Source organism: Microcebus murinus, chromosome 18 (genome assembly GCF_040939455.1).
Source record: "Microcebus murinus isolate Inina chromosome 18, M.murinus_Inina_mat1.0, whole genome shotgun sequence".
In the NCBI taxonomy this organism is placed as follows: domain Eukaryota; kingdom Metazoa; phylum Chordata; class Mammalia; order Primates; family Cheirogaleidae; genus Microcebus; species Microcebus murinus.
Window position 1 is genome coordinate 39,532,603 of NC_134121.1, and position 27,009 is coordinate 39,559,611.

Below are 27,009 nucleotides of genomic sequence, written 5' to 3' on the forward strand. Positions count from 1 at the left end.
GCCACAGCGCCCGGCCCACTGCTACGTTTCTTGAGCGTAGAGAATATTGTGCATTAGTCATGCTCTTCCCCAGACTCACTATACGTCCTGCTGACGAATTGCTCAAATTTTGGGAGCGCAGCACCACAATGCCCCGAGAAAAGAGAGAGCCCATCACGGCCATAACACTCGCAGTTGTTCTAGGCCTTGATGCCACAGGGGCTGGAACAGGCATAGCCTCTCTAGTCACCTCCAACCAGCAATACCTGCAGCTCTCTGCTGCCATCGATAATGATCTCCGAGAGCTACAGCAGGGCCTAAAATATCTCAAGGAATCCCTCGCTTCGCTTTCTGAGGTAGTGTTGCAAAATAGAAGGGGCCTAGACTTAGTGTTCCTCCAAGAGGGAGGTTTGTGCGCAGCATTCAAAGAAGAATGTTGCTTCTATGCAGACAAAACAGGTCTGGTAGAAGATAGCATTGAAAGGGTTAGACAAAGCCTAGAAGATAGAAAAAAACGGAGAGAACAGAGTGAAGCATGGTATCAAAATTGGTTTTCCACATCCCCCTGGCTATCCACATTGCTTCCCAGTGTCTTAGGGCCACTTGTAGGCTTTCTGTTACTCCTCACCTTTGGGCCTTGGGCATTCAAGAAACTAACTGAGGCCGGGCGCTGTGGCTCACGCCTGTAATCCTAGCTCTTGGGAGGCCGAGGCGGGCGGATTGCTCAAGGTCAGGAGTTCAAAACCAGCCTGAGCGAGACCCCGTCTCTACTATAAATAGAAAGAAATTAATTGGCCAACTGATATATATGTATAAAAATTAGCCGGGCATGGTGGCGCATGCCTGTAGTCCCAGCTACCCGGGAGGCTGAGGCAGAAGGATCACTCGAGCCCAGGAGTTTGAGGTTGCTGTGAGCTAGGCTGACGCCACGGCACTCACTCTAGCCCGGGCAACAAAGTGAGACTCTGTCTCAAAAAAAAAAAAAAAGAAACTAACTGATTTTGTCAAGTCACAGGTAGATGCAGCCACACAGAAATCGGTCTCCGTGTTTTACCAACGGCTAGAACTAAGAGGCTCCAGAGAAGACCTCTATGAAGAGTCTCCCAATACACCTACTGAAGGTCTAAATTTCTCAGACCTTGCCTCAGACATAGAACGCAGTTGGTTCCAAAAGCTGTGGAGACGCCCATGACAGGATTATCGCGATGCCGTGTACCAAATGCACACCCCACCGACGGTGAGGTGACTCCATGACGGGAATATTGTAGGTCCATGCCCGGGGGCACACTTCATAATCAGAAGTGCCGGAGCTGGATGCCACCTACATACCCTAAGACAGAGGCCTCACCTTCACGTTTATCGCCCAATCTTATATTTGGGGTGCTGGTCGCAGAAGCCCATCGCGTAGCCTAAGACAGGCTCTCCACCAACCTATATAAATCTCCCTCATATTAATAAAGAGAGGGGGAGATGTTAGAAGCTAAGACCCTCAACACCCCTATGACTTGTCCTACGCACAGGCCTCGCCCTGGAAAATTCCTAGGACAAAAACAGCACCCCACCCTCCAGCTATGGCTCCGAAAAGAATACGTTCCATGACGTGCTGACCAAGAAATGCTCCAGGGTGTGCTAACTGCAATTGTTCCCGACCACCTGCCAGGTTGGGGTTGAGTAATCAGTCACAAACAGCTTCGATACCAAAGACGCTGATTGGGGCTGATTAGCCCAAACCCAAGACTCATCGTCACCCCACTCTATTTTTCTGTTTCTACTTCCTTGTTTCTGTGTGCTTATAAAACCTACAAAGAATCAAGTAAAGTAGACCTTGACAACCATTTGCTTGGTCTCGTTCCTTTCTCTCGTCCATCTCTTTCAGGCACGGTCCCCCTTGACCCCCACGAGTAACAGAAGGTCCCGTGGGCCGGGACATGAGAAATTTCCAGACTAATGAAAGATATGAATCCTTAAGTTTAAATATTGCAACAAGTCACAAATAGGATAATTATAAAAAAGAAAAATCTATACCTATTTCCAATGTAGTGAAACTATAGACCACTCCCCAAAGACAAGATATTAAAAGCTACCACAAAGGAAAAACAATTTATCTACAGTGGAAGATGTCACTGAGAAGGTAACATCTGAACAAAGACTTGGAGGAGGAGAAGTAAGTTATGAGCATATTTGAAGTGAAAATGTTCTAGGCAGAAAGAACAGCTAGTGCAAGGGCCCTGTGGCAGAAGCATGATGAACACATTGTTCTGGGAACAGCAAGAAGCCAGTTTGGGTAGAGAAGAGGAAGCAAAAGAGACAGAGTCATTGGAGATGAAATCAGAGAGACAGTGGGGGTGGTAGCAGGGGTGGGGGAGGAGGCCTTGCAAGTGTTGGCCTTACAAAAATTTTGGCTTGTCCTTTGAGTGAAATGGTGAGCCATTACAGGGCTTTGGATAGAGGAGTGACATAGTCTGATTTATATTTTAAAACGATAACTCTGAGAATAGAATATTGGAGTGGGTAAAGGAGGACAAAGGGAATAAGCAGAGATAACAGAGGTTGTAATAATCTAGGTAAGAGATGATGTGGCCTGGACCAAGATGGCAGCAGTGGAAGTAGCAAGAAATGACAGGATTCTGGTTTTATTTTAAAGGTAGAGGCAACAAAATTGCTGATAATGGATAATGGGGATGAAGGAATGAGAGGACTTAAATAAAGATGACTTCAGGTTTCTAGTCTGAATAGCTGGAATAATGGAGTTGCCAGTAACTAAGATGAAGTTAGACTGTGATTAGAGCAGGGTTTTTTGGGGAAGCAGGATTAGGATTTCAATTTTGCCATATTACGTTTAAAGTGACTGTTAGACATTTAAGTAAAGATGACAACTAGGCATTTGAACATGTGAGTCTGGGGTCCAGGAGAAGTATGGGCTTGAAATATAAATTTGGGAATCATTAATGAATAGTAGGCATTTAATATCCTGAGACTGGTTGAGATCATCAAAGAAAGAATGTGTCACACCTAGATACATCATAGCCAAACTGTGAAAAGCCAAAGACAAAGAGAAAATCTTGAAAGCAGCAAAAGGTAATCGACTCAACATGGACAAGGGATCTTCAATAAGATTAACAGCTGATCGCACACTAGCTATTCTCACTGACTATGGAGGCCAGAGTGAATGACATATTCAATGTGTTGAAAGAAAAGGACTATCATCCAAGAATTCTGTGTCTTGTAAAACTATCTTTCAAAAACCACAAGAGAGGACCAGGCGTGGTGGCTCATGCCTGTAATCCTAGCACTCTGGGAGGCCGAGGTGGGTAGGTCATGTGAGCTTAGGAGTTTGAGACCAGCCTGAGCAAGAGTGAGACTGTCTCTACCAAAAATAGAAAAAATTAGCCAGGCATGGTGGCGCATGCCTGTAGTGTCAGCTACTCGGGAGGCTGAGGCAGGAGGATCGCTTGAGCCCAGGAGTTTGAGGTTGCTGTGAGCTAGGCTGACACCAGGGCACAGAGCCCGGGCAACAGAGGGAGATTGTCTCAAAACAAAACAAAACAAAACAAAACAAAACCATAAGAGAGGGACTGGGCACAGTGGCTGACACCTGTAATCCCAGCACTTTGGGAGACTGAGGTAGGAGGATCACTTGAGGCCAGCCTGGTCAACATAGTGAGACCTCATCTCTAAAAGAAATATTTTAAAAATTAGCTGGGCATAGTGGTACATGCCTGTGGTCCCAGCTACTTGGGAGGCTGCAGTGGGAGGATTCCTTGAGCCCAAGATTTTTTAAAATCAGTTTTGCATCCCCCAGCATTTTGCTGACCAAGACATGTTCATCTTATTTTATCGATTGGCTAAATTTTTCCTAACACAAAATATTCTTAAATGTCCATGCACACATTTAGCATCAGTTTTCAATTACATTTCCTTATATGTTACCATAACAATTTCCCAGTTTTAATTGTGATCAGCAATACCTACCATTAATCACTACTCATACACAGTAGTGGGAAAGAAGAAAAAGGAAGCACAGTGGCTCACACCTGTAATCCCAGGAGGCCAGGGTGGGAGGATCACTGACCATCCTTGGCAACATAGTGAGACTTGTCTTTACAAAAAAAAAAAATAAATAAAAAATCAGCTGGACATCGTGGCACGGGCCTGTAGTCACAGCTACTGGGCTGAGCCTCGAGGATCACTTGAACCTGGGAGTTGGAGGTTGCAGCGTGAAAGGTGCTCTTATTAATAACCTATCTAACAGAGAAAAGTAAACTGTCAGACAGAAAGTAAGAGAAATAAACTCACATCACACCTACCCTTTGTCTAATTAAAACACATGTGGCCTAACTTTTTATCTCTGAGTTCTTCCTCAGCCTTGAAGAGCTCGAAGCAGACAGCAGGGGCACCATCTCCCTGCTCCAACTCGCTGCTTCAGTTCCTGCCAAAAGAAACAGATTTCAAGGATTCAGATAACTCAGCCTCACAAAAAAGAAAAAGAAATAAAGAACTTCCTGACATCCTATAGCCTCTTTTGTTATCAGTCTGCTGAAGCAGAGGGAAAAAAGCCATTTTTACCCTTTAAAAGCACCAAGCAACTTTCCTCACCACCCAACATTTCTTTACTCTCTCTCTCTTTCTCTCTATCTTTCTTTATTTCTCAGGAAAATAAATAAACCTTTACTTCTGTATATCCTAATCACTTTCTGAGAATTTTTTTTTCACCTGTGTATGGACTTCTCACGCTAACATTTGGTGGCCAGCATGGGGAAGTCATGTCACGGGGAAACTGAGTCATTGTCTGCCTCTGTATGAGGAGCTTACTTCTTGGCTTCTGCCTTGAGACTGCTCCCTCCTCTGCTGTACGACTCCCAGGGCTTCAGTTTCAGTGCTGTCATTCAGAATTTGGTAAGTCTCTTGGTCTCCAGAAACTCTGGGAATGGTCATATGCACATATGCACAAGGAGGAGAGTGGTAGCTTTCTGGTTTGGTCAAAGGAAAATCTAGCATTGGGCCTACCACTCAGGAGGGTGGCAGGGAAGGACACTTCCTAATCACTTCCCCAGGGTTTCAAGGGGATGCCTGGCTTTGAGGGAAGATCACTAGATCCAGGTCTGAGTCAGAACTCGGGGACACCGTTTTTTGGCCAGATCTCCAGGTCATGGTCTGACTCAGACTTCAGGGACATCTGATGTCTGGTCAGAATTCCATAGTTCATCAGGGTCATCCCCTCAGACTTCTTCTGTTTTCAATATATGATTATCCTCGAAATGTCCTTTTCTCTTTCATAGTTGTCATCATGGGCAACATTGTGTTAAATAAAATTTGGCCCGAGCATGGATCCCTTAATGATAATGGTATTCTGCCACTCGACCTTCTGTTGCCACTGGCATGGCAAGGAGGTCTAAAGTTTTTCATGTTCAGGCTTCCTTAAACTTGCAAGATATCCTCATCTTCACTGTGCCTGCCACATGTTACTTCTTACTCCTGCATCTCTCACTGTCTTCACTTTTCAGATAAGGTTTCTTTTTCAGCTCCCCTGTTCCTCTTCCTCTTTCTTCTCTGTCTTCACCATTCTTGCCTAGCCGCACTTGCCAAGACCAGCCAAGCTTCCCACCTGTACACCAACTCCCTCTTTGGGAGGCCATGGGGTCAGAAGACATTGTAAATTACTCAGAGCCAGTATAAAAATCCAGTCCTTTTCCTTTCATGACTGTACGCTTGACTACTTAGATCCTGACACTCAGGAGGGACAATCCATCCTGACAATGCACTTCATCTCCCAGTTGGTCCCCAATATTCAGTGTAAATTCCAAAAGCTTGAAAAGGGGCCTCAGACTCCACAGAGGAGCTTTTAGACCTGGGCTTCAAGGCCTTTCATAACCAAGATGAAGAGGGGAGAGAGAAGGAGGGCAGTGGGGCTGGCAGCAGGCTCTGGGAGCAGAAGGAAGCTTTTCAAATGGTGGCGACCACTGTGGGAGAAATTTTTCAGAGACAAAGATACCCCAGGGGCTCAGGCAAGAAGACACCAGGAGACCACGCTTTTCTCCAGGAACTGAGCTCTGCCTCCACTATGATTCCGGGTCTCTGGAGTAAGAAATGCCCCAGGGAGTACTGTGCACTCTCTACAAAAGGGAGGGACACTGGAGGAGAGAGTGCTCTCTCCTTGAAACAGGGGACCTAGGGACTGTATTCACCCTCTGGAGTGGGGAGCCCCCATGAGCTGGCATCCTCCACACCCGTGGATCCTGTAGGACTACTTCAGTCTGATGGACAGACCCTGGCTTTGGAACAAGCTCAACTTTGCCATACTGGGTTGGCTGAGCCTTAGGTAACTCTCTCTGTCACAGGTGAGCAAATTGACTTTAATCAACACTAGGACCACTTCCTCTGCTCTTCCTGAATTTTCAAGACCTCTATTTCCCTCTCCTATGTCCATGGTCAGAGTGAAAAATAAAATACAAGCCCCCTGTGTACTCCATAGCTCCTCTGCTCGCTGGGAGGTCAGGTCTTTGTTTACTCCTTTGAATACTTCCCAATTACCCCAAACTGGGAAGATATTGTGGTTAAGTTAGACACCTAAGTCCTTCAACCCCACAGGTTTCCTTTCTCAGGCTCTTGAAAAAAACTTAACTGAGACTTTACATACAACCTTCTTGTTCCCTTTATCTAGGTCTAAAGTCCTAACTCTGTGCTTATAGGAAAAAAACAAAAACAAGGTAGAGAAACCAGTAAGTAGGAGAGAAAGAGATGTGAAAAAAGTTTAAAATATAAGGACATATTTTTAATAAGGAAGGTAAAAAAGAAAAGGAAATACTGTTTTTATTTTGAGACAGAGTCTTGCTTTGTTGCCCAGGCTAGAGTAAGTGCCGTGGCATCAGCCTAGCTCACAGCAACCTCAAACTCCTGGGCTCAAGCAATCCTGCTGCCTCAGCCTCCCAAGTAGCTGGGACTACAGGCATGTGCCACCATGCCCGGCTAATTTTTTCTATATATATTTGTTGGCCAATTAATTTCTTTCTTTTTATAGTAGAGACAGAGTCTCGCTTTTGCTCAGTCTGGTTTCGAACTCCTGACCTCGAGCTATCCTACCCCGCCTCGGCCTCCCAGAGTAGGATTACAGGTGTGAGCCACCACGCCTGGCCAGAAATACTTTTGTATAGAATGGATCCTCTATAGTAAATTTTTGTCCTAAAGTAACTGGTACTTTAAAAAAGGAAAAATTGGGACAAAAACAGAAAATCCAAACATGTCACAGATGGTCTATGTAGGTTGTGATGGAATTCATGGAGGGGAATTTATGAAAGAATTTTGTAGGCCGGGCGTGGTGGCTCACGCCTGTAATTCTAGCACTCTGCCAGGCCGAGCCAGGTGGATTCCTCAAGGTCAGGAGTTTAAAACCAGCCTGAGTGAGACCCTGCCTCTACTAAAAATAGAAAGAAACGAATTGACCAACTAAAATATATACACAAAAAATTAGCCGGGCATGGTGGCGCATGCCTGTAGTCCCAGCTACTCGGGAGGCTGAGGCAGCAGGATTGCTTGAGCCCAGGAGTTTGAGGTTGCTGTGAGCTAGGCTGACGCCACGGCACTCACTCTAGCCTGAGCAACAACAACAAAAAAGAATTTTGTATGTGATCAAGTTGGCTATAATTTTTATTTCTGGTTAAAACAGCAAAATTTCCTGTTCTCAGTTATGGGACTTATGCTTGAAACTTCTTAAATTTCTGTTCTTGTACACATGTTTAAACTAATGGGCAAAATACATCAAAAGCTCAGAACTCAACTTCTGGTCCCAGGCTCTTTGGCAGCCTCGGGTTACAGTGTAGACATGGCCAAGTCCAAGAACCACACCACACACAACCAGTCCCAAAAGTGGCACAGAAATGGCATCAAGAAACCCCTATCACAAAGATACGAATCTTTGTTTTTTGTGTTTTTTTTTTTTTTTTAGTTGGAGTGTCAGCTTTATTACGATGGTAGGCTCAGAGAGGCATATCTGTCACCAAAACTCTGAGTGCCCATTTCTCGGTTTTTTTTGCTTTTAGTTTTATACTTTTTGGGGGTTACAGTTAGCCAATCACAAGTTTTCACAAAAGTCAGCTCATTTACATAGTAGTCAGCTAATCAGAAGTATGTCCCAAAAGTCACCTCATTTACATAGTAGCCAATCAGAAATATGTCCCAAAAGTCAGCTCATTTACATAGTAGTCAGCCAATCAGAAGTATGTCCCAAAAGTCACCTCATTTACATAGTAGTCAGCCAATCAGAAGTATGTCCCAAAAGTTACTTCATTTACATGGTAGTCAACCAATCAGAAGTATGACCCAAGGCCAGGCGTGGTGGCTCAAGCCTGTAATCCTAGCACTCTGGGAGGCCGAGGTGGGCAGATTGCTCGAGGTCAGGAGTTTGAAATCAGCCTGAGCAAGAGTGAGACCCCGTCTCTACTATAAATAAAAAGAAATTAATTGGCCAACTAATATATATAGAAAAAATTAGCCGGGCATGGTGGCACATGCCTGTAGTCCCAGCTACTTGGGAGGCTGAGGCAGGAGGATTCCTTGAGCCCAGGAGTTTGAGGTTGCTGTGAGCTAGGCTGATGCCACAGCACTCACTCTAGCCTGGGCAACAAAGTGAGACTCTGTCTCAAAAAAAAAAAAAGAAGTATGACCCCAAATCACCTCATCAGCTATGCATATTAGTAGCTGCTCAATTTAGGAGCGGGATAAGCTAAGCTGGCAAGTTTTGGTGGAACACCCTGACATTCCCCCCTTTCGATGCTTCTTTTACTTCTAGACAGGAGCATCAACTTCTAAGGGATTACTACTTAAGGGGTGATAGCCCCATAGGGCCATTATATGGGCTGGGGCCCTCTGAGTTACTGTTGTCTCTATAAACTTTATTAGGGTGCTGAGTAGGCATGGGCCTATAGTTACCAAGAGGAAGATTGTTATCAGTGGTCTTGCCAAAGGAAGTAAGAGGTCCATTGTCCCAGATCAAGGCCCCATCCTGAGTCTGTTTTTGCTTTTTCTCTTTCGAAGCCTCTCTTTCAGTTTCCTTATTGGGCAGTGACGACCCCTGACTGATTTACATAGTAACAGCACTCTTTTCCAAGAATACACAAGTTCCCCCCTTTTCTGCAGTGAGGAGATGGAGTGCCCGCCTATTTTGCAGCGCGACCGCCACCAGTGAGTCTAGCTGGCTCTGGAGGGATAACAAGGAATCTGCTATCTGTCCCATGTCTGTTAAGTTCTCGGGATAGCTTGTAGTACAAACCTAATGAGGTCCCCAGGCCGGCGGTTCCTGTTTCTATGCTGGCTGCTATCCCTCCTCCTATGAGCAATGAGGCTAGTAGGGCACGTTTGCTCTGGGGTTGGCTTAACCGGAACACTAACTCCTCCTCCTGAAAGACAGAGACATCTGGGGTAAGGAAAGTGGACATGCAAGAGCCTGTCCAGTGGCTGGGTAGGCGTAGGTAGGCGGTGGCTCCACAGAGGAGGAACAATCCCTCCGGGGCACAGGTGGTACAATGTTTGGATAAGGTCAGATTACAGGAACTTATTTTCTGGGGCAACCCACAAACGTCCTATATAGCCAAAATAAAAGGCAACCAGGGCACATCTTTGCAGTTTAGTCCAGTCTTTTGGAGCCACAGCCCAGAGTCCCAGTCCCAAAAGGATGGTCAGCAAGCAGTCCAACAATGATTCGAGTCAACGTCAGCAGTCCCATTCAGCTTTTCCCTTTCCTGTCCGTCTCGGCGGAGTTTGGTCTGGCAGGTTGTCGTCTGAGTTGGAGTTTTAGCGGGTTTTGTGGGTCTGGTCTCGCTGTTCAAGGTCAGGTCGCGTTGTCCGTCTCAGCTCGCTTTACTCGGGTGTGGTGGATCCATGGTGTTGTACCTGCAAATGTATGGACAGGAGCAGGTTTGCGATGACGACGGTGGGAAGAGGATGGAACCTCGGTTGGAAGTGGGCTTGCAGCAAGTGATGTTGGAGAAGCTGGGCTTCTAGAAGCGGGTTGTTGTCACCGCTCTGTGTGATATCCAGGGAGCCCTCCTTGGGGAAGTCGCCTTCGATATGAATCTTTTTTTTTTTTTTTTTTCGAGACAGAGTCTCACTTTGTTGCCCAGGCTAGAGTGAGTGCCGTGGCGTCAGCCTAGCTCACAACAACCTCAATCTCCTGGGCTCAAGCAATCCTCCTGCCTCAGCCTCCCAAGTAGCTGGGACTACAGGCACGAGCCACCATGCCTGGCTAATTTTTTCTATATATATTAGTTGGCCAATTAATTTCTTTCTATTTATAGTAGAGACGGGGTCTCGCTTAGGCTGGTTTCAAACTCCTGACCTCAAGCAATCCGCCCGCCTCGGCCTCCCAGAGTGCTAGGATTACAGGCGTGAGCCACCACGCCCGGCCCATACGAATCTCTTAAGGGGGTGAACCCCAAGGTCCTGAGGAACATGCGCTTTGCCAAGAAGCACAACAAGAAGGGCCTGAAGAAGATGCAGGGCAACAATGCCAAGGCCATGAGTGCACGTGCTGAAGCTATCAAGGCCCTCATAAAGCCCAAGGAGGTTAAGGCTACGATCCTAAAGGGCATGAACCGCAAGCTCAGTCACCTTGCCAACACTGCCCACCCCAAGCTTGGGAAGTGTGCTCGTGAGCCCAGTGCCAAGGGTCTCAGGCTCTGCCCACCAAAGGCCAAAGTTCAAACCAAGGCCCAGTCCACGGCTTCAGCTGCAGCACCAGCTTCAGTTCCAGCTCCAGCTCAGGCTCCCAAAGGTGCCCAGGCCCCCGCGAAGGCTCCAGAGTAGAGGCCTCTGTCTGCCAACACGAGGACAGAAGGAGTGTGACCCCTGGGCTGCTGTTGCATGGGGCTGGCGTCCTCCTGTACTATTTGTACGAATAAACCTGAGGTAGGATTAAAAAAAAAAAGTTCAGAACTCAAAGGGTCCATCTGCCACTATAGAGTTAAAATGAAAAGTTTGTTAAAGTGTCTATCTTTTGCCTGCTGAAGCTGTGGTTGCTAAGTTACAGGTGTTAAGATAAAGCTGTCTGTGTCTATGTTATCAAAAATTCAAGGTCACTTGAAACAACTAGTTCTAGCAACAATGTAAACACTAAGAACTCATTAAAACTAAACTTTGGGGAAAGAGATTTATACCCACGTGACTTCCCCACGCCCTCTCAGTGCTTACTTGCCAGCAGTTGAGCTGATCCTGCAGTTTCTTAGGGAATATGCAGACCACGCCTTCCTCAACCTCAACCTTTGAATTTAAAGGGACCTCAACACTTACAGCCTAGAGACTGTCTTACGAAGATTTTCCAGAACACACAGGCCTTTTACAATCCTCCTGTAGGGCCCTTTTCAAGTAATTCCTTTTTTTTTTGAGACAGAGTCTCGCTCTGATGCCCGGGCTAGAGTGCCGTGGCATCAGCCTGGCTCACAGCAACCTCGCACTCCTGGGCTCAAGCAATCCTCCTGCCTCAGCCTCCCGAGTAGCTGGGACTACAGGCATGCGCCACCATGCCCGACTAATTTTTTCTATATATTTTCAGTTGTACAGCTAATTTCTTTCTATTTTTAGTAGAGATGGGGTCTTGCTCTTGCTCAGGCTGGTTTTGAACCCCTGACCTTGAGTGATCCTCCCGCATCAGCCTCCCAGAGTGCTATGTATAAGGCTGGTGGCGGCCCCCTCCTTTCCCTAGATCAAAAAGAAAAGGCTCATGAGACCAGACCCGCCAAGGACAAAACTGCCAGGCCCCACTGAGAGGAACCACACCCAGATGTCCACCTGGATAAGAACGTTTTGGCTCTTGGATTCCACAGATACCTCCAGCCCCTCCTAAAATCCCCAGCTCTTCCCTCCAAAAGTCCCTAGCCAGGCCCAAAGGGTATAAAAGGCCTCAGCCCCTTCAAACAGCGGCAACTTCTGGGGGCCCCCTCTCTTGGGACCCCAGAACCTCGTCCATGAGTGTATAATACAGCCACGTGGTTTGGCCCCCACTCTTTCTCTCTCTGTGTCTGTCTTTTCTTTTCGCCGCCGCCAAAAAACCTTACACTAGGGTTACAGGCGTGAGCAACCACGCCCAGCCTCAAGTAATTCTTACCACTCCTATGGCAGCTAAACTTCTGGGAATTCCATCCTGGATTCATCTCTTGTGGTGCAAATCTATAGATCCACCAGAGGAGCCTTCCTGCACCCACCACGAACTCCTGAGACTCCGCTGAACCACCCCTGCCAGCCCATCTCAGATGCCAGACTCCAATTCACCCGACAAAACACTTCAGAACTGTGAGCTTTAATGATAGTATGCTATGGTATACAATAATTGGAGTGATAGCAGGGCTTGCTACTGACACCACTGACTTCCTTAATTTAATATTTACAGCACAAAGATTGTCTTTAGAAATAAGCCAAACAGCCATGGACTCAGCCCAACAAATTATTATATTACAGCAACAAATAAATTGCCTGGCAGGAGTTATTTTGCAAAATAAGTGAGCTCTTGATCTCTTAACTGCTAATCGTAGAGGTACATGTGCTATGCTAGGAGAAGATTGCTGTTTCTTTGTCAACCAGTCAGAGAAAATATAAACTAATAGTTAAGACATTCTAAAAAGAACTAATACAATTCATGAACAAGGAACTTCTGGTGGATTTGACTGGTGGGATTTTAAATCCAATGTGTGGCTGTGGGTCTCTTGGGTAACTCCTTTATTAGGGCCTCCAGTGGTGTTGCTTTTAGCTCTCATTTTGGGATCCTGCATTCTCGTTATGTGGCAACATTCATACAAAGCCGAATTTAAGCTCTACCTGTTTCTCTTCAGTGAAACCCCCATTCTGCCTCCAACCTTACTTTCAAGGCTGTCAGTTACCAAACCCCTCACTCTTTATAACCCAAATGAACTCAGCTCAGGTAAGGGCATTTCAACCTCCATGTCCACAGGAAGCAACTACAGAAGGTGAGACCTCTGCCCGTATTTGCCAGATTTTGAGTTCATTAAATAATTTTTTTTTTTTACCAAATTGGGGGGGGTAATAAAAGGTGGCCTCACTAATAACCTAACTAACAGAGAAAAATAAACGATCAAACAGAAAGTAAGAGAAATAAACTTATAACACAACTACCTTTTGTTTAATTAAAACACATGTGGCCTAACTTGTTATCTCTGAGTTCTTCCTCAGTCTTGAAGAGCCCTAAGTGGACAGCAAGGATGTGAGCTCCCTGCTCCAACTTTCTGCCTCAGTTCCTGCCAAAAAAACAGATTTCAAGGACTCAGATAACCCAGCCTTACAGAAAAAAAGAAAAATAAAGAACCCTCTGACATCTTGCAGCCACTTTCGTCATCAGCTGGCTGAAGCAAAGAAAAAAAAAGCCATTTTTACTCTTTAAAAACACAGAGCAACCTTTCTGACCACCTAACATTTCTTTCCCCCCTCTCTCTCTTTCACTCTTCCTTCCTTTCTTTCTCAGGGAAATAAATAAACTTTTACTTCTGTATATCCTAGTCACTGTCTGAGAATTCTTTCTCATCCGTTTATGGACTTTACGCCCTAACACAGCGAGCTGTGATCATGCCACTGTACTGCAGCCTGAGCAACAGAGTAAGACCTTGTCTCAAAAAAAAAATCTGTAAAATGGAATTAATAAAGAAGACAAAAAAAAAAAAAAAAAAAGAAAAGAAAGAAAGAAAAAGAGAGGACGATCACAATAACTACTATTAAGAAAAGGGATGCCGGTTGGGCATGGTGGCTCAGGCCTGTAATCCTAGCACTCTGGGAGGCCGAGGCGAGAGGATTGCTCAAGGTCAGGAGTTTGAAATCAGCTTGAGCAAGAGTAAGACCCCATCTCTACTAAAAATAGAAAGAAATTAATTAGCCAACTAAAAATATATAGAAAAAATTAGCTGGGCATAGTGGCACATGCTTGTAGTTCCAGCTACTCGGGAGGCTGAGACAGAAGGATTGCTTGAGCCCAAGAGTTTGAGGTTGCTGTGAGCTAGGCTAACACCACAGCACTCTAGCCAGGACAACAGAATGAGACTCTGTCTCAAAAAAAAAAAAAAAAGAAAGAAAGAAAAGGGATGCCTCTAGGAAAGTACCATACCATGTTTCCCTCAAAATAAGACCTACCCATAAAATAAGCCCTTGCAGGATTTCTAAGCATTTGCGCAATATAAGCCCTACCCCGAAAATAAGACCTAGTGACGGGCGTGGCTACGCAGTGGATCTGCACAACCCATGCATTTCGTCGTGGAGCCGTAAAGACCAGCAGCCCTTCTCATCTGCCCCATGACAGCTCTATTGCTCGACATGAGAGATTGGAGCCAATGGTTCTAAAGGAAATAGAGTTGTAAGAAATTCAGGATGGAATCTGGGGTTTGGAGGGTTATGATGATGTTCCAGAAGAAGACGACTTAACTATATTTGAATAAATGTAGATTATTGTACTGTACTTAAAAAAAATAACACATCCCCTGAAAATAAGCCCTAGAGTGTCTTCTTGAGGAAAAATAAATATAAGACCCTGTCTTATTTTGGGGGAAACATGGTACTTGGCCATTTGTCCAGGAGTTGGTACCCTTTGTATGTGTATTTGAGGCTTAGTCTTCCTTTAACATTGGCTTAAGACAATCCCAGGCCTCTGTTTGCCAGCATTATATATTTTTTTCTGGTGTTATAATTCCTAAGAAATCTGGTGGATTGAGTGTTTCATTTGGGGGACCTCTGCTAAAAAGCCCAAACCAAGAATCTTATGTTTCTTTGATAATTTCCAGGCCAGGGGGCTCTGCTCACAAATCCCAGTTCCTCACCAGTTAAGGGCCTTAGCCTCAGGATATATATGGATGGGGAATAGTGGAGGTGGAGGTGCCTAATGGAAGCCTCTCTCCTCTAATTCATTTTGGAAGGTTAACCCTGCACCTTGTTGCATTCCACAGTTGTCTGTGGATTTTTATTAATATAAAAGGAAAAGCAATTTCATACTTGTCCAGCAGAGGGAGCTCAATGGGAGATACTTTGGAGCAGAGACCTGAGGTTTGGGTGAGTATTTTGTAGTTGTTGGGGTTTGTTTGTTTTTGTTTGTTTGTTATTTTAAAAAGCTCACTTCTCTTACACCAAACGTTGTTCAATCCAAGAAACCATGCTGGTTCTGCCTTCAAAATACCTCTAGGACCAGATCATTTATCTACAGCTCCAGGGCTATTGCTCTGGCCTGAGCCCCTTTCATTTTCTCATCTGATTACTGCAGAAACCTAAGGCCAGCCCTACTTTCACTTCCTTATCATCTCTCCTCAGCTCAGCAGCCGGAGAGATCCTTTTAAGAGATAAGTACAGGATGTGCTCCCTTCGGCAGTACATGAACTAAAATTGGAAGGATACATAGAAGATTAGCATGGCCACTGAAAAAAAGACAGACAGACATCACATTACTCCTCTGCTCAAAATCCTGCAGTGTCTTCCCGCTTCTCTGAGAGTCCAAGTCCTTAACCACTTCGGTACCAGCGTGGACTATAGTCGACAGCCACAGATGAACGCGCACAGCGACTTTAGCCGACAGCCGTGATATGACTTTTCTAATTTTTCATTTATCAAAATAAAATTGTGAACATTTAAAATAACATAATGAAAACATATATGTATATGTTACCTATTCTGATTTACATTATGAATAAAGCTGCCTGTAAAGTAAAACAAGCTTTCAGTGCTTTAAAGCTTTCTTCATCACACAAGAGCAAAACGGATTCGTTGTGATGCACAGCACACACTGTCGCGCGGACCGTGAGCGCCGGCCGTGGGGAGGCTTCGCGGTGAGCGCCGGACCGAAGTGGTTAAACCCTACACCACTTGGTGCCCCGCTACCTCTCTGACCTCCTCTCTTTCAACTGTCCAGCTCCACTGGCCTTTTGGCTGTGGCTTGAACACCCCAGGCTTGTTCTTGCTCGTCCCCTTTACATCCACGGGGCTCACTACCTGGTTTCTTTCTTGTCTTGCTCAAATCTTGCCTGTTCCATGAGGCCTGCCCGACCCCCCTATTTAAAATCGCGTCTTCCCGGCTCTCCCTGAACTTCTTACCCTGCTTTATTATATCCTCCAGGGTACTTGACACCTCCTAACTCTCACTCTAACTATAACAAACAAATGCAATCATGTGTTATGTTTACCATTTATCATCTTCATCTCTTCTACAGTCTCAGCTCCTCCAGGGCAGGGATCTTTGACTGTTTTGTTCACTATGCTTAGAACAGTGTCTGGCACGGAGCCGGCGCTCGCTCAGTAAATACCTGTTGAGTGACTGAATCAATACCTTCATTGCAACAGCTGAGATCTGACGGTTTTCTAATCAATACTATCACTTCAGTCTTGTGTGTGGAGGAGGTATGGAGAATCAAAGCCTCTGGACCCACCATTTAGTATGATGAGAGCCTAATTTCTTGATCAGGACTGTGACAATCTCAATTGCATAGCTCTTGGATTTACTACCTTTTGTCAGCTGGACCAGTGCTGGTTAACAGCCTGTCTCTGCCTGCACCTTATACTCTGTTTTGCTATAAAATCACCCAAAGCCTTGGTCTCAGTGGACACATGGACTGAACGCCATAAGACATCAGGGAAGAGCTTAACCAACTGCTGCACTGTCACAGAGCAAGGACCGCCAGCTGCCCTTATTGTCACACACTCCTCCCTCACACACCTCTCCCTGGCTCAGCCAAGTCCACAGTTTCCTTCAAGTTTCATTATATGAACTCTACTCTAGCTGCTGATTTCTGTGTCCTTCAGGGCTCTTTGGTTGTACGTAACAGAATCCAAGTCAAGTTTAGCTTATTTAAAAATAAATAAACTAGGCTGTGCGCAGGGGCTCATACCTGTAATCCCAGTGTGCCGGGAGGCTGAGGCAAGAGGATCTCTTGAGCCTAGAAGTTCGAGACCATCCTTGGCAGCATAGCGAAGCGAGACCCCATCTTTACAAAAAATTTAAAAGTCTGCCAGGTGTGGTGGTGCTCGCCTGTGTAGTCCCAGCTACTAGAGAGGCTGAGGCAGGAGGATCTCTTAAGCCCAGGAGTTTGAGGTTGCTGTGAGCTATGATGATGCCACTGCACTTCAGCTTGGGTGACAGAGCAAGACCCTGTATCCAAAAAAAAAGGGAATCATGGGGAACTTGCTAACATTTATTGAACTTCTATGTGCCAGGCATCGAGTTGTTTTTTCCATGCTTTACCTCATTTAATCCTCAAACAACCTTGATATGTGGGTGCTACCATTATATTCCCCTTGGAGGATGTGTCATTGAGGGACTTACTCAAAGCCTTGAAGCAAGTTGACAGTGAAGCCAGGATTCCTGCCCAGGCAGGAAAGTCGAGGCTGAGTAGGGGATGGTCAGGGAGGCAGGAGCACAGAGGACAGAGGTGTTCTGGAAGCCCTCCCAACTCTTCCGTGTGCTCTGCTCCTTCGTCCCAGCCCTGCTTCCGCCAGAAAGCCCCCACCTCCTCAGCACTGCTGCCTTCAGCTGAGACAGCTGCTGCGCCTCAGTGTCTGCTGTCCGAGTCCTGTGTCTGCCTCACTCCCCCGGCACTGGGACTCTGTGTGGCTGGATCGGGCCTCTTGTTTGGTACAGAGTTCTGGCCAGAGCAACACGTCCTGTGCCTTTTTTTGTTTTGTTTTTGGTGTTTTTGAAGTTTATTTGGGCAGGGCTGGAGGGCCCTGCACCTAGAAGGTGTCGGGCCTCTTGGTGGTGACGCGTGGCTTGAGCTGGCCGAGCAGGATCCGGTAGGATCCAACTTGATCTTGGAGTCGTGGAACTGCTCGGCTGTGGCCTGCAGCACTTGCTGGCAGCAGTCTCCTCCCCCTTCGTGACCCGGGCCAAGTGGACTCCGGTCCGGGTGCCTGTGCCTGGGTCTGTAGAAAGGGGGAGGGGCAGGGTGACTGCGCAGGCTGGGAACCGGACAAACCTCCACCGACTGCCTGCCCAGTGACCTGGCACAACTTGTCAGGCACAGCAATAGCCTGGGGGCCCCAACTTGGGGCTGACAGGGGGACTAGGTGTCTGAAGCCTCTGGCTCCAGCAAGCACTGACCTCCAAATTCACTTGGAGGGGCATGACAACCGCCCCCAAAAGTGCTGTTGGCACCTCTGTTTAAACCACTGCTATAAGAAACAGCGATTCTTGGGTTTAGGTGCTACATGTCCTGTTTTTTTTTTTTTTTCTTTTTTAATAAAGAGACAGGGGTCTGACTGTGTTTTCCAGGCTAGAATGCGGTGGCTACTCACAGGCGCAATTATAGTGCATTAAGGTCTTGAACTCCTGGCCTCGAGTGATTCTTCCGCCTGAGCCTCCCGAGTAGCTGGGACTACAGGTGCACACTATTGTGCCTGACTCATGTTCCCACCATCTGGCTCCACCTGCCTCTCTAGCTGGATCTTGACTGGTGGGTAACTACACATGCTCCAGCTTTGCCATACCTCTTACTGGCCCCCAACAAGCCCACACTTCTACAGTGCTGTTCCCTCTGCCCAGAATGCCTTTCCATCCCGTCACTTCCTGGCAAGCTCTTACACATCCTTCAAGATTCAGTTTGAATGTTACCTTCCCTGTGATGACCTCCCCTGTTGCCCCAGACTCATTCCTTTCTCCTCAGTGGTCCCATGGAACTCAGTGCACACATCTGTTCCAGCAGTCGTCGCGAACTGTAACCATGTGTCTATGTGTTTGCAGCTCTGAGACAATAGAGCGGCCTCCTGCAGGACGACAATGTGCTCTATGTACCTGGTGCCGGGTATAGGTAGGTATAGGTGCTTAATAAATGTAATAAATGAGTGGTGGGGTTGAGCTCAGCCTGGAAGACTAGGGAGCTCCCCACCTGCACCTTCCTGGAGCAATCCCCAGAGGGCAGTCTCACATCATGCTTGGCTTGCCCAGCCTCTGCCCACGTGCTTTTTCCCCTACCATGGCAGCCCGGATAGGTGGATAGGTGGATAGATAGGTGAGTGGGTAGTTGGGCGGAGAGATAGAGGGGCCATAGTCCAGCTGGGCTCTGGAGTTGACAAGCTCTGGGACCTGGGGATATTAATAATACCTTTATTGTGGTTTTTTTTTTTTTTTTTTGAGAAAGAGTCTCACTCTGTTGCCCTAGCTAGAGTGCCGTGGCGTCACCCTAGCTCACAGCAACCTCAAACTCCTGGGCTCAAGCGATCCTCCTACCTCAAGCCTCTTGAGTAGCTGGGACTACAGGCATATGCCACCATGTCCGGCTGATTTTTCTATTTTTAGTTGCCTGACGAATTTTTTTTTTTTTGTATTTTTTAGTAGAGACGGTGTCTTACTCTTGCTCAGGCTGGTCTCGAACTCCTGACCTTAAGAGATCCTCCTGCCTCGGCCTACCAGGGTACTTGGGTTACAGGTGTGAGCCACTGCGCAGGGCCCTGGAATTGTTAACTATTCATACATTAATGATTACTATTTTGTTGTGGGGATTAAAATGATCAAAGATAAAGTGTTGGCGGGGCGCCGTGGCTCATGCCTGTAATCCTAGCACTCTGGGAGGCCGAGGCGGGAGGATCGCTCAAGGTCAGGAGTTTAAAACCAGCCTGAGCAAGAGGGAGACCCCGTCTCTACTAAAAATAGAAAGAAATTCATTGGCCAGCTAAAAATATATAGAAAAAATTAGCCGGGCGTGGTGGCACATGCCTGTAGTTCCAGCTACTGGGGAGGCTGAGGCAGAAGGATCGCTTGAGCCCAGGAGTTTGAGGTTGCTATGAGCTAGGCTGACGCCACAGCACTCTAGTCCAGGCTACAGAGTGAGACTCTGTCTCAAATAAAAAAGAAAGAAAGATAAAGTGCTTCACACAGTGTTTACAAGTGCTCAATGCCTATTACTTTATCCAAATAAGAGGGAGATACTACACTTAAAATTTTAAGAGGTTAGATCTCATAGTAAGTGTTCTTACCATAATAAAAAAAGTTCACTCAGAAAAAAATGATATAGTTGGGCACGGGTGGTTCACGCCTGTAATCCTAGCACTCTGGGAGGGTGAGGCAGGCAGATCCTTTGAGCTCAGGAGTTCAAGACCAGCCTGAGCAAGAGGGAGACCCCGTCTCTACCAAAAATAGAAAAATTAGCCGGGCATAGTGGCGCATGCCTATAGTCCCAGCTACTCGGGAGGCTGAGGCAGGAGGATCGCTTGAGCCCAGGAGTTTAAGGTTGCTGTGAGCTAGACAGACACTACAGCACTCTAGCTGGGGCAACAGAGTGAGACTCTGTCTCAAGAAAAGAAAAAAACCATAAAGGAAATGGAAATATTATATAACAGATGTGGAACAACAGCAAAACTAATTCCATCACTCAGGATGTATTAACAGGGACTAAAGTTGGCTATAGGAGGAATTTCCCAACAATAAAGGTGTGAAGCTCTGAGCAGATTGTAAAAGCTTCTTTTCAGTTTTTCCTCAAGAGAGGTTTTTATCTCAGGGGTGGTCATTTCTGGAGGCAGGAGCCTGGACGAGATGCTCTGCTCATGGGCAGGTCCGTTGGCTTCCTGAATCATAGCAGTCGATAAACACCTTCAGATGCTGTCTGGCGTTGCCAGGAGTTTATAACCGGGAGGTGAGTGCCTACCTGTCCAAGATCCTCATTTATAGTTGTTTCTTGGACCTGAGTTAATTTCTGTTTTAAAGGTAACTCCTGGGGCCCTGACCCAAATCTCCCAACTGCTTACCATTAACACTTGCTTCTCTTTGGCTGAGCGGGAGCTGAACTGCAGAAACTCCCATAAGGAAGGAGGGAAGGAAGGAAGAGAGGGAGGGAGGGAGGTGCACTTGGGTGAAGCAGTAGGATGGGTTCCCCCACAATGGGGGATGGTCCGGCTGGTCCCTAGGACCTCTTTCGGGGGATTTGTCTTGGCCTGAAGATAAGCTGCATGGCCAGGCTACCAGCAAAGTGTTACTGAGAGTCAGCTGAAGGGATAGCAAGTGGTGAGCGAGGCTCTGGCCTGGCAATTCTTATCTTTGGGAAAGTTTGAGTCACTGTCACTTGCTGGGAATTTCCTGGACTGTGAACTTTATTGCAGAGAGGATAGCAATGCTGGGTGGGAGGAAGTTAGCCTTGGGCTCCACACTCACCCTCCCACTCAGTGGCAGCTGGGTTTGCTGTTTCCCCAAACAGTTTGGTGTTAAAAACCCAAACCCTGGTCCAGCCTGGCCTCCTGCAGCTGTGCAACCTTTGTCAGGTCCTTACCCTCACTCAGTCTCGGCTCCCTCGTCTATGAAAGGGTTAATCACGGCACTTACTTAGAGTAAGCACTCAACACATGTTGGGTTTGAATAGTATAATAAATGAGGAATCTTGAGGCAGAGATTTGCACTGAAGGAAAGGAACAGAGAACAGAGCCTGTCCCTGTTCTTGGGAGCCGATTAGAGTAACAAGACAGGCACATTTCTAACGAAATGCACTTGGTCGCCTTGTCTAGCCAACAGTGAGGAGCAAAAGCACCAATTTTAAAAACAATTTCTAGTTATCCCTTGCATATATTTTGCCACATTATTTGCACTGGTTTTCTCTTCCAGGTCTATTTTGGGATGTTATTCAAATGAATGTGTGTCCCCAGGGCTCCTGCAGGCTGTCAGCAGGAAGCAGCAGTCAGGAAGCAAAGGTGGGGAGCAGGACACGGGGTCAGAACATGTTCTGGGTCCACTGGCAGGCAAGGATCACGGAATTCAATGGGAAGTCACAGCGTTTACCAGGCCCCTGTGTGTTCAGGAGCCAGGGAAGGCTTCCAGGCAGAAGGGCTTTCTCCCTGTATATGAGGGAGATTATCGGCTCAGGTAAAGATTAGAGGGTTTACAGAAGGTAAAAAGATAAGCACCAAGCAGCATCAAGGTAGAGAAAGCCCCAGGGAGCTCACAGAGATTCTTTTTGGAGAAAAGACCAAGAGGGGTCACAGGTGGCAGGGCAGAGAACAACATCCCAGGAAGCAGATGTTGAAGATGGATTAGACCCTGACAACGGATGTGAAATATTGACCCAGTGAAAAGTGCCTGGTGTTTGCACAGCCCAAACCGGTGCAGCTGCTTCAGTGGGAGGAGGTGCCAGAAGGTGCCTGGGTCCAGAGGTCACCCACCGTGTTCCCACATGCTTTCCCAGGGCCAGCACTCAGTCTCCCTAACTGGAGTCAGATCCTTGGATTTAAAGAAGGATGCCTGTGTTGGAAATCAAGGCAGGCATGCACACATATATTCCTTTTTGTTTGAAAGCTCACCTATACATAGAAACAACTGGATAGAAATGCTAGTGATTGTATTTAGTTGATGTAACTGTACTTGATTTTAATTTTCTACTTTATGCATTTCAAGTGTTTTTTTGTTTTGTTTTGTTTTTTTTTTGAGACAGAGTCTCGCTTGTTGCCCAGGCTAGAGTGAGTGCCATGGCGTCAGCCTAGCTCACAGCAACCTCAAACTCCTGGGCTCAAGCAATCCTCCTGCCTCAGCCTCCCGAGTAGCTGGGACTACAGGCATGTGCCACCATGCCCGGCTAATTTTTTCTATATATATTAGTTGGCCAATTAATTTCTTTCTATTTACAGTAGAGACGGGGTCTCCCTCTTACTCAGGCTGGTTTCGAACTCCTGACCTCTAGCAATCCGCCCACCTCAGCCTCCCAGAGTGCTAGGATTACAGGCGTGAGCCACCGCGCCCGGCTTCAAGGGTTCTTTAATGGGAATATATTTTTCAAAAGAAAACAAGCTTATCTGCAAGTTAGCATTAAGCTCCTAAAATCAAAGGTTTCTTTTCAGCCCTACCCTATTAGTATGACTTTACTGGACTCATTTTCTGAGTCTATGTTCTTTTTGTTTTTAGACAGAGTCTCCCTCTGTCTTCCGGGCTAGAGTGCCGTGGCATCAGCCTAGCTCACAGCAACCTCAAACTCCTGGGCTCAAGTGATGCTCCTGCCTCAGACTCCCAAGAAGCTGGGAATACAGGCTTGCACCACCATGCCTGGCTAATTTTTTTCTGTTTTTAGTAGAGATGGGGTCTGTATCTTTCTCAGGCTGGTCTTGAACGCCTGAGCTTAAGTGATCCTCCTGACCCTGCCTCCCAGAGTGCTAGGATTACAGGCATGAGCCACCATGCCCAGACACTGAGCCTGTTTTCTTGCTTGGCTTTCAGGCTGCTATTTTTCTCCTGGATTTTCTTCCTTTCTTGGACAACTTCTGGACCCTGCCCAACCCCCAAGACTGGTGCTATTCAGGCTCTGTCCTCAGCCCACCCTACCTGCTTTCTCCAGGTTAGCACATCCACTCCTCTGGCTTCAGCTATACCATCCCTGCCAGGAAGAACTTGCAGCTCCAACCCAGCTCTTTGCTGAAACATTTATGTCACTGCCTACTGACTATCCTGACAAGCCCCTCAAATTCAACATGCTTGAAACTTGAACCTCCTTCTTTCAGGACTCCCTTTCCTTCTCTGTTGTCTATCTTGGTTGCCTGGGTCAGAATCCTAGTAATCAACTGTCCTCTCCTACCTTGCTAGAGTGGGTTGAATGTGGTGGCCCCTCGAAAGAGATCTCCAGAACTTGTGATTATTTTATTATATTGTATTTATTATATGGAATAATTATATTATATAATTGATATTATACTCTTTATATGGCTAAAGAGTTTTATTGCTTTATATGACAAAAGATGTGATTAAGTTAAGGATCTTGGGAGATAAAGCTTATCCTGGATCATCCAGGCAGTCCCTAAATCCAGTGACAGGTGTCCTTACAAGAGATACTCACAGAGAACACACACCAAGAAGAGGCAGGCATTGCAACCGTGGAAGCAGACTTTGGAGTGATGCCACAAGTCAAGGAATACCAACAGCCACTGAGAGAACGAACTGTCCCCTAAAATCTTGGGATAGAGCCTCTTCTCTGACTGTGCCCCACCAGAAACACTATACCAGCGCTCCTCCAACTGTTTAAACAAGGGCCAGTTCACTGTCCCTCAGACTGTTGGAGGGCTGGACTATAGTTTTAAAAAAACTATGAACAAATTCCTATGCACACTGTACATATCTTATTTTGAAGTAAAAAAACAAACAGGCAAAAATATCGGCATGTGGCCCTTGGGCTGTAGTTTGAGGACGTCTGCACTACGCTCTCACCTCACACAGATGGTTGTAATTCCCTCATCTCAACATGTTCTTTGAAGCTGTTCTTTTTTAAAAAAAATAAAAAATTAAAAGTTTTGAAATAATGGTAGATTCACGTGCAGTTGTAAGAAACAGTACAGAGAGATCCCCTTGTTAGCTCAAATGAGCTTGTTAGATGTGACTCAACTAGATTGTGTTCTCTTTCAGAACAGAAACTGATTATCTATATTCTAGAATTTTCGTTTAAAAGTCCTTTGCATTCTGGGCCTGTTTCTCTTTCCTCATTTATCCCTCTCCCTGCAGAGAACCTCAACCTCAGACAGAATACACGATGTCTGTCTGCCATGTTGGTCCTTCTGCGTCTTCCAAAGGGCTTTGAAAACACCTTAATTAACATTGAGGTCCCATGGCCCTTATGTCCTTAATTTGCAGGATGACTTTCCTTATCTTTTTATCCTTAAATTGCTTTTATGGGTGTTTTTCTACTTTTCCCCATCAGATCCAGAGATGCCTGAAACCTGAGACACCCCCCCCCCCCCCCCCCCCGCTGCAGTTTGGGAGTTCCCTGGGAACAGAGAGAATGTCTTCATTAATCTTGTAGATCCTCAGAACTTGTCTTCTACTTTTAAATCCTGGTCTGATACTAGCTCTGCACACTGTGGGTGCTCAATAAATGTTGATTGACTGCGTAAACAATAAACTTTAGTCCCCCAGAGTGTCATATTCTTTCTTTCCGCAGGGAGAAAGTAATAACATTAGGCAGAGCAGGCTGGATCTCTTAATGTGATTACCTGGGATTTGTGAGCCAGCGACTCTTTCCCCCAACTTTATTGGTTACATCCATCTCCACGGAATAGATATTACCAAACAGAGACTACTAATGCTGCTGGCCAAATGGTGGGCTACCACTAATTGCTCTGACTCTGTTATCTTGATTCTATTACAACAGAGGGTGCTGTGTCCAGCCCAAGATACGGGGAGAGGTGAATGCGGCTGTGGTTGTACCCAAACAAGTGTAATCTACTGAAGTTCAACAGTGTTGAACTTACTCTGTATTTGTATTTAAGACATCCTCCATGAGCCAATGCATGACTATAGTAAATTTTTTTTTTTTTGAGAAAGAGTCTCACTCTGTTGCCAGGACTGTAGTGCTGTGGTGTCAGCCTAGCTCACAGCAACCTCAAACTCCTGGGCTCAAGCGATCCTCCTGTCTCAGCCTACAGGCATGTGCTACCAGGCGCAGCTAATTTTTTCTATATATTTTTAGTTGGCCAATTAATTTGCTTCTATTTTCAGTAGAGACGGGTCTCGCTCTTGCTCAGGCTGGTTTCGAACTCCTGACCTTGAGCAATCCGACCGCCTCAGCCTCCCAGAGTGCTAGGATTATAGGTGTAAGCCATTGCGCCTGGCCATAAATTATTATTATTATTATTTTACTTGAGACAGGGTCTTGCTTTGTTGCCCAGGCTAGAGTGAGTGCCGTGGGGTCAGCCTAGCTCACAGCAACCTCACACTCCTGGGCTCAAGCAATCCTCCTGCCTCAGCCTCCCAAGTAGCTGGGACTACAGGCATGCGCCACCATGCCCGGCTAATTTTTTCTGTATATATTAGTTGGCCAATTAATTTCTTTCTATTTATAGTAGACATGGGATCTCGCTCTTGCTCTGGCTGGTTTCGAACTCCTGACCTCAAGCAGTCCACCCGCCTCGGCCTCCCAGAGTGCTAGATTACAGGCGTGAACCACCGCGCCCGGCCCGTAAAATATTTTTTCACCTTTTAAAAATATGACAAATTGAGATATAATTCACATTGCATAAAGTACATGATTCAATGGCTTTTCGTACATTAGAGTTGTACAACCATCTCCACAATCAATTTTATAACATTTTCTTACCCTTCAAAAGAAACTCTATACCTACTACCAGTCACTCCCCATCCCTTCTAACCCCCAGCCCTAGGAAACCACTAATCTATTTTGTTTCTATAGATTTGCCTATTCTGGACATTTTATATAAATGGAATCATACAATATGTGATCTTTTTGTAACTGGCCTCTTTCACTTAGCATGTTTTCAAGTTCATCCATATAGTCACATGTATCAGTACTTCATTCTTATTCACAAAATATCCCATTATATGAATATACCATATTTTATTTATGCATTCATCAGCTGATGGACATTTGGGTTGTTGCCACTTTTAGCAAGTTATTTCTGCATGTTTCAACTTATTCTTCTATAAAAATGACAGTGAATAGCTGCTTTTCTCAGAGGATTATGGGAGACACATAGGGAACATATGAAATACATTCTAAACCATAAAGCACTACAGGACTGTGAAGACATTTTAATATTTATATAACATTATATAAATATTATGATCCCAAGGGCCAGCCTAACTTCCCTGAGCTTATGTCCTATTGTTGGCTAACTCAGGGCAATTAGGTATCTCCCTGGTCTCAACTCTACATAGTCCATTCTGCTTTTTTTCTAGGTAATAGACTGCATCTCAGCCCTGGCCTATCATCTCATCCACATTTGTTGCTAGGAGACCAGGTTAGAATATACTTAGCTCAGTGCAATCCACTGCCACTGTATAGAATCACTCAAATCACAGCAGAGTGATATTCGAACATTAAGGCAGTCACATTTCATATCGATTTTTAGCAAGACCAAGGAAAAGGGCTGAAGCTATAGGTGTGTTAAGGGCCTAGGTTTACCAAATATCTTGCCAACTCTCTTTTTTTAAATTTTAGGTTAGCATTCTTTCATACTCATGTGCGCCAGGGTGACTTCCTCCCCTCCAGCTATCATGTAAGTTTGCTAAGATAATGCAAAAATATTTTAATATTAGACCACAAGAAATTGAATTAGGAAGGAAAACCTGTTGCCATATTAAGTACAAAAATTTAAAAA

General features: G+C 45.9%; 1 protein-coding gene, 1 non-coding gene and 1 pseudogene across 2 annotated transcripts; 2 read left to right on the top strand and 1 right to left on the bottom strand.

Moving 5' to 3' along the window:
- The first annotated feature begins 7,790 nt into the window (after window positions 1-7,790).
- LOC105872185 (large ribosomal subunit protein eL29-like) lies at window positions 7,791-10,776 on the top strand. Its single transcript, XM_075993949.1, has 3 exons — window positions 7,791-7,893; window positions 9,399-9,402; window positions 10,396-10,776. The coding sequence occupies exons 1-3, from the start codon at window positions 7,799-7,801 to the stop codon at window positions 10,774-10,776; spliced, it is 480 nt and encodes a 159-aa protein (XP_075850064.1). The 5' UTR covers window positions 7,791-7,798.
- Window positions 10,777-15,306: 4,530 nt separating this feature from the next.
- LOC142862287 (uncharacterized) lies at window positions 15,307-15,400 on the top strand (annotated as a pseudogene).
- Window positions 15,401-18,036: 2,636 nt separating this feature from the next.
- Window positions 18,037-18,147, bottom strand: LOC142862313 (small nucleolar RNA SNORA68). The gene has a single exon (XR_012913379.1). It is a non-coding gene; the product is annotated as a small nucleolar RNA SNORA68 (small nucleolar RNA).
- Window positions 18,148-27,009: the final 8,862 nt, after the last annotated feature.